Genomic DNA, 7467 nt, shown 5'->3' with positions numbered 1-7467 from the left:
ACACGTTAGAAGGAAATATAATTTCCGTATTAAATTTACTTTTCAAGATTAATTTTTCCTTGTTGATATGATTTTGAATATTTAAATATAGTTTGTCTTTCGAGATAATGAGATACTTAATGTGATATGATATCTTGGTTTAAATATAGTTTGTTCCTAATAAAACTCTTACTTTTCATAGTGTGTAAGTTTCCTTGTTAATAAACCCTAAGGCTACATTTGGTACCCTTGATTAGGTGAGTTTATGTTTTTTTAACCCACCTAATCACATGTTTGGTAGGAATTTTATTTAACCAAGTCAATCCCTCCTATAAATGATTATGTTATATTAACTAGGATAAAATAATCACTCTTCCTCCTAGGATTATTTATCAAACTTTTAATTCATCATATTTTTCCAATTTTACTCTTGTTCTATATCCATACTCACCACCACTTTCTGCCACCGACCACCGACCACTGCCCGCCACCACCGCAATAGTGGAAGATTCTTAATTATCTCATTATTAACCATCATACCAAACATAATATTATTTTATCATTATATATTATATTTCTACTTCAATCATTTTCTTTATCATTTATCTCTTAATCATTTCATAATTTTATCCTCCAACCAAACGCATCCTAAGACTATAAAAAAGAAGATTCATCTCATACATGGTATGACTTTTTACACAGAAGCCTTGAACGCCATAAGCTTTATAAAAAATAATATACAAGTACGGATGTAAATGAACCAATCCGTTTGCGAGCTATTCGAAGCTCAGCTCGATAAAAAGCTCGTTTGAGTTTGTTTGCTAATCATATCAAACCAAACCCAAGCTCGATTTTGAGCTCGAAAATTTAATCAAACCAAGCTCAAGCCTAAGGATATTCGGCTCGTGAGCTCGCAAACATATTCGATAACAAGCTCGCGAGCTCGAGTCGTTTATGTGGCTCGTAAGCTTGAGCTTGGCTCATTTGTTGAGTTGAAAAATAAAAATATTAGTACTAATGTCAATACAAGGAATTGAATACAAGACATGTTTGAAAACTCATTTTTATTAAAAAAAAAAATTGTTATTAAGGACTTTGCAGGGTAGTTGACTAGTTGTTATTGGAGATGATTTTGTAATTTCTGATTTTAATGGATTCTGTAACGTCCTCTCTACTCTCACCAGACTTAGTTGGAGTATTAAGGGGTGAAATTATTTCATTGTTATTTATATGGTTATATCAGTATATAATGAATATTCTAGATGTATGATTTTGGAATCTTCAATAATATATTGATTTATGTTTTTTTAGCTCTTATTTGTGTCGTTTTGGTTATTTATCAATGGATTTATATTTTTATGTCTGATTTAAAATTAATTTATAGATATATTTAATTTTTAACAAGCTCGATTCAAACTCAAACTCGAGCTCAATTCCAAGCTTATCGAGCTCGAAAACGAGACGAGTTCAAGCCTGGCTTGATTAACATGCTAAATGAGCTTTTAACGAGCCGAGCTCGAGCCTGGCTTGGTTAACATACTAAACGAGCTTTTAACGAGCCGAGCTCGAGATTTTCTCGAGCTCAATAATTTCAATACAAACCGAGCTCGAGCCTGATAGTAGAAGCTCGAATCGAGCTCGAGCCTCAAACAATCTTAAACAAACCAAGCTCAAGCCTGATACTGTTTGGTTTGGTTTGGATTGTTTACATCCCTACAAGGTTGCTGCTGCTCGAAGAGTGCTGAATCTACGTGTTGTCATGATTGTTGGAGACATATGCAGACAACATCTGTGAAGGAGTTGGTTGAAGATTTATTTTGTTGCTCCAGTTTTTGGCATCACGTCTTTGCTTTCTTAATAAAGTTTTAATGTTTTTAGTTATTTTAGAAAGTTTTTTATTTTCTCAACGTGATTGAGGAAATTGATTTTTGATTAAAGTCTATAGTGATTGGTTTGTGTAAACTGAAAGTTATTTTCTAGTGATTATTTTTGTCTTTAAGACAGTGTACAAATATTTATATTTGTGCAAAATTCATTTAGTTTCATCATATTTACTTAAAGTTAATTTGTGTTACAATATATTCCGCTGCATGTTGTCTAAAATATTGTAACATTTTACACAACAATTAAATCTGATAAAACACAAATTTACGGACACATACGATATTACTCGAATTATTGTTAGACAAAATAGGCACAATACCCCTAAACACCTATTTGTTTTTTATATTATAAAATTATCTCAAATATATTTTTGAAATTAAAGTGTATTTTGGGTAGTTTTATAATCTAAAAAACAACGTGTAACCGCATGTATAATTCTCATTGTCTATAACATAACTCATTATTTGGTTAGATGGATATTTGGGATATTTGATAATTGGATTATTATATATAGACATAATTTTTTTAAGATATGTTATTAGCTACAAATAACATGTATGTACACATGATTATTGATGTTAGTTATTTTATACACGTGATTAATATTAATATTGAGTTTGGTTGTATTTACTGATTAAAATTTTGAAAATTAATTAGTTAGATAAAAAAATTTATGCACTCGCGTATACTAGAGATGTCAACGAATGAAACCGCCCCGTTTGGGGCTGGTTTGGGCACACATCTTCTGGGCGTGAGCATAATGGTTCCAGAGAGGATTGACAAGGCCGGTGAACGTCGGAATTCTGCTCGGAAAGTTCGTCGAATTCACGAAAAATCGAAACCAAATGATAGTATTATTATTCCATACAGGTGGTTACTTATGTTAATTATTCTTGGATCAATTGATCTTTCTTGTGTTTCACATAGTACCACCACGTACGATAACTTTCTTGAGAAATGGGGATAAAAGAAGATAAGAGTGTTTCGGATTTCACCAAACAAAGAACGGAAAATAATGAACACAAGAAGAAACATTCCCACTTTCTGTATATGTTATGGCCGCAAAAACCAAAAACAAGCAGCCATGAATGACATAATTACCAAAAAAAGTTACATACGATTTTTGGCAAAATCAAAGATGAGCAATTACAGAGGAGAAAATACTTGGAAAACGCAAACTTCATCACTCATACATATTAAAGTAAATCCTGATCTACTAAACAAAAGAAGTGAAACAAGAATACACCCTAAAATTGCATCCTTGCCTTCATCGAATAACTTAAGATAATCCACATTTGTTGGGTATCTTCTTTTCGCATATATTACAGTATGTTACCATCGGTCGATGACTGAGATACACCGAGAGTTTTCACTGAGCTTGAGCTGGCTCCTAGTTGACAGTTAGCGAAATCAAGAAAGTTCCTGTGACCAAATAAACATATAGTAAAGAAAGGAAGTGTAGGAAGATAATCATAACATGATGTGAACAATGTGATGTGAATTACTTTTGGTCCATTGTTTTCTAGCAAAGCAAGGGAAGACAAGATACCTACCAACAAGACATGATAACATAGTGTGTGAGATCCAAAAAATCAATTCTGAGCCGTACATTATATATATATATATATATATATATATATATATATCTCTCTCTCTCTCTCTCTCTCTCTCTCTCTCTATATATATATATATCTCTCTCTCTCTCTCTCTCTCTCTCTATATATATATATATATATATATATAGAGAGAGAGAGAGAGAGAGAGAGAGAGAGATCATATTTCAGCCTGACACATTTCATTTTATATGATAAACATGTGGCATCTGCCAGGTCAAAGTATCTATTTAATGCTATAAAAGCCATTTACTAGGCTTGCCTATAAGTTATAAAAGAAATGATATTTAAAAAAAAAAGAATTAGAATCTATGATTAATAGCTAAATCTTGTGGTTATAAATCAAGAAAATTAATTAATGTAAAAATGGACTATCTTGCTCTCAAGAGCACAAGGAAACATATTTTTTATAAGCATCTTTCTTTTGCTAATCTGCAGCACTTAGATGCAAGATATTTATTAACAATGTCCATATATTTAGCATAATTCTTGTTGACACACAGACAGCGTCATCCAAGTTGCTCTTGTCAAATGAAAAACTGAGAATTGAAGATAAGAACTGAAATGCTTTTAGGACTGGCACCGACGAAAGGAAAGTAGATAATAAAATGGATAGTGAAGGGAGATTAGTAAGGTGTAAGAAACTTAAAATCACAGAGGCTATAAAAGGTGTTTCTCATATCATTAACACTGCTAAATTTCCTTTTTAAAGAATATAATCCGACATTAATATGCTGCCAAATATGTGATCTTGAAGTTGAATCTACAGAACAATTAATCTTAGAGACATCAAAATCTATGAATCTATACGGTCTTTTCCCCAAATTATCCTGACAAAGCACTTATTCCGCTCAGAAACTACATAACATGCAAATCTCAAATTATTAATCAACTTGCTGCAATGAAGACAAGAAACAATCAAAATGTGCCATGTAACCTCAAGAAATTAAAAGAAGCGAATAAAAATGATCAAAACAAAATTAGTTGTTTCAATTGCAAGTTTAATTTTTGAAGTGTTACCGTCATTGGCAGAAGAGGATTAGATACTTCATACTTTGCTAACTAGCCCCTCCATGTCCTTGTAAATATACTTGTCAGCCTATTTCCGGAGACTCTTTGCAAAGCCTTCTTAGCTCCAACCACATCCATTTCTGCCAATATCTGCAAATGGGCATAGACACCGGCCGCCACAAGCCTCTTTCGACAACTTTGGCTACCACCGGCCATGATTGCTGACACCATCGCTACAGGAAACTTCTTGGAAACAACCACATCTTCGGGATCCAACATTTGCACCAACCTCATCAAACTTTTCTCGTCCCCCACGAACTCTTTCTTATTTGATTTCACTGACAAGAGTGATATTAACGCTTTTGCCCCAACCTCCTGCATTCCATCGGGCTTCACGGACTCCATTAACTTCACCAAATAGCCCATACACCCACCTATCGCCCTTTTATCACCATCACTAATTGATAAATTAGCAAGCAAGGAGGCACAAACATGCTGTAACTTTACATTCCCATGCTTTATAAGCTCCGCGATTTGTACAATAAACTTGGTCGAACCAGATAAAATGCGGTAACTCGTATCCGTAGCAGATAATGAATAAATTGCTCGCAACACATGTTCTAAAGTTTCAGCATTCGTACACTCGTGAAACAAATGTAGCAACTTTTTCAAACCCTTTTCTTGTAACAATAAATCGCAAAAATATTCACCTGAAGAAGCAAGAATGGATACGCAACTGGCGGCTTTTGCTTGTGCTGATGGATTCCCAGAAATAAGCAATTGCATCAAAACAGGAAGTGCCCTTTCTTCGACCAACAAATTCCGAATATCTTCCACAATCGAAACATTCCTTATCGCACCAACAGCGTGCGATTGAGCTACAAGGGAACCAGATTTACACAATTCTATTAGTATTGGGACGCCCCCATAAGCAGAAATTGCCCAAGCATTGTCAGGATCAGCAGTAATAGATTCCACAGCCATGGAAGCCTTTTCCTTCATGGACATAGAGCTGAATTCAATTACTTTCAACAAAGGGCCCAATGCCCCCTCCTCAAACAAGCATTTCCTAGGCAAATCTCCAGCAGATATGAGCAATGACACTGCCACAACCGCTGGTTCCTGCACGGAATCATGCGCATTCAGATCGAGCAAGGAGATCAAACAGCCGACATTCCCTTCCTTGGCAACTAACCCTGCGGACTTTTCTTCCTCAGAAAGGAGCTGAATCAATGAATCCAAGGCCTTCCGCTTGAACTCCAGCCCACCGATCTGAATTCTAGTAAAGAGGTCTTTAATAAAAAAGGTGAGTTCTTCCTTCGAGGAACCAGCATTGGGCCGAGAGAGAACAATGGCGGTAGACTGATGGAGAACCCCAGATCGTAGTAGGAGGTCGAGGTCGTTGATTTGTTTGGAAAGCCATCCAGCGGCCATGTCAAGATCGGATTGCATCAAAAGCTTCCCGCGGCTGAAAGAAGCGTCACAGCACTGTTCGCAGAGTGTCTGCACGCGGCGGAGGGTGGAAAGCAAGGCCGGAATAATCGTGAGAAGCAAAGGATTCTCCGACCAGTGAGTGGAGTCGGAGACTTCCGAGAGAAGAGATTTAAGGGTAGCGAGTCTCGACCGAAGAATCTGCCACTTAGAGGCAAAGCAAGTGACGGAAAGAGCGGAGGGGAGGAGAAGACCGATGAGTTGCGTTACCTCTCGGAGGATCTCGGAAGGAGACGGTGGCGCGGACGGCGATAGCGGTGGCGGGACGGTGGCGGGATGCATGATTCTTTACTTTTATTAATTTTTACTGTATTGGCGTGTGCTTGTTTATAAAAAGAAGGATATGACTAAATAGGAACGCGAGAGGGGATTGTGACACAGCTACGTTTAGTACCTTTTTTACTCGGTTGCTACCAAGAAACCTAATTTCTTCTAATTTTGACTTTCATCTTATAATAAGATTAATTTTAATTATTATTATTTTTATAATCATTATTATTGGTGTAGTGCACGTGCAAAAATATTCACAATTTAGGGTTGATTGATTGTGAGCTCTGGATTTCTAATCTAGTCAAAGTGATCCACCTCGATTTCAATTCGGAAAAATGCTAGAGCCTTTTGATTTATTTTTTAAAATAAAAATAAAAATAAATGTTATAGCTAAGTCTTAAACTCCATATCTCGTCTCAAATTTAATGTCTTAGTATCATATAAAATAACGGTTTGTGTCTAAATTTGGATGCTAGACGAGTGTAAAAATCTCGAATGGAATTTGATATATTTTTTTTATTAAAAAAAATCATTTATCAACTATACTTTAAAAGAAAAAGTATTTAAAAAAATAAATTAGATTATCTGCTGTGGCTGAAAACACAACACATGTGTACTTTTTACACGAGATGATCAGTTGATCATTTGTTGGACCTCACACATTATCAGATAAATTTGAAATTTTCAGTCAAAGCAGAAGATCCAAATCCAAAAACAATATGTTCTCGGTAGCTCAAATTAAAACTCGAGCTTGTTGACCAGAATTATGGTTTGAGATTAATAATCAAACGTCAATCAAGATTTCATTCAATTATTTCAACTTGAGTTACGTTTTTAATTTCAAGTGTTAAATATAATTATATAAATATATATAACATGTTAATTATATATATATATATATATATATATATATATATATATATAATTAACATGTTTTGAGCGAATAATCTTAATAATACCTTGACGTCTAGCTATTTACCTTTATGTCCATAGTAATGAACTATGTTATTAAACAAAAGACTTTTACATTTATTATACTTGATTTCTGGAATATATTGTGAAACACTATTTAGTTAAAACCGAAATATGTAGATAATGGGGCCAAGTAGAGCACATGGCTAAACGGGTTGTGAGTTGGCCAAATCAGGGTTATAATTATTTTTTAATAATAAAAACTCTAACGAGACGGTTTCACGGTTCAATTTTGTGAGTTTTGTGA

At 34.7% G+C, this 7467-nt stretch overlaps 1 protein-coding gene across 2 annotated transcripts; it reads right to left on the bottom strand.

The window, feature by feature from the left end:
* Positions 1-2879: 2879 nt before the first annotated feature.
* Positions 2880-6339, bottom strand: LOC140838440 (uncharacterized). 2 transcript variants are annotated; one of them, XR_012119587.1, is made up of 3 exons: positions 4497-6339; positions 3369-3412; positions 2880-3285 (listed from the first exon to the last, which is right to left on the bottom strand). XR_012119587.1 is itself a non-coding variant. In XM_073204736.1 (2 exons), the coding sequence occupies exon 1, from the start codon at positions 6258-6260 to the stop codon at positions 4539-4541; it is 1722 nt and encodes a 573-aa protein (XP_073060837.1). In that variant the 5' UTR covers positions 6261-6337; the 3' UTR covers positions 2880-3285; positions 4497-4538. The 2 variants fall into 2 exon arrangements, 1 of the variants encoding a protein (XP_073060837.1); XM_073204736.1 differs by lacking the exon at positions 3369-3412 and having other exon boundaries at positions 4497-6337.
* Between the last annotated feature and the right edge of the window lie 1128 nt (positions 6340-7467).

The sequence above is a fragment of the Primulina eburnea genome, chromosome 8 (genome assembly GCF_022965805.1).
Source record: "Primulina eburnea isolate SZY01 chromosome 8, ASM2296580v1, whole genome shotgun sequence".
Lineage (NCBI taxonomy): Eukaryota > Viridiplantae > Streptophyta > Magnoliopsida > Lamiales > Gesneriaceae > Primulina > Primulina eburnea.
This window is presented reverse-complemented; position numbering and strand designations above follow the sequence as displayed.

Coding starts and splice junctions, on each gene's coding strand:
- LOC140838440 (XM_073204736.1), bottom strand. CDS start 6,260: ATGCATCCCGCCACCGTCCCGCCACCGCTATCGCCGTCCGCGCCACCG.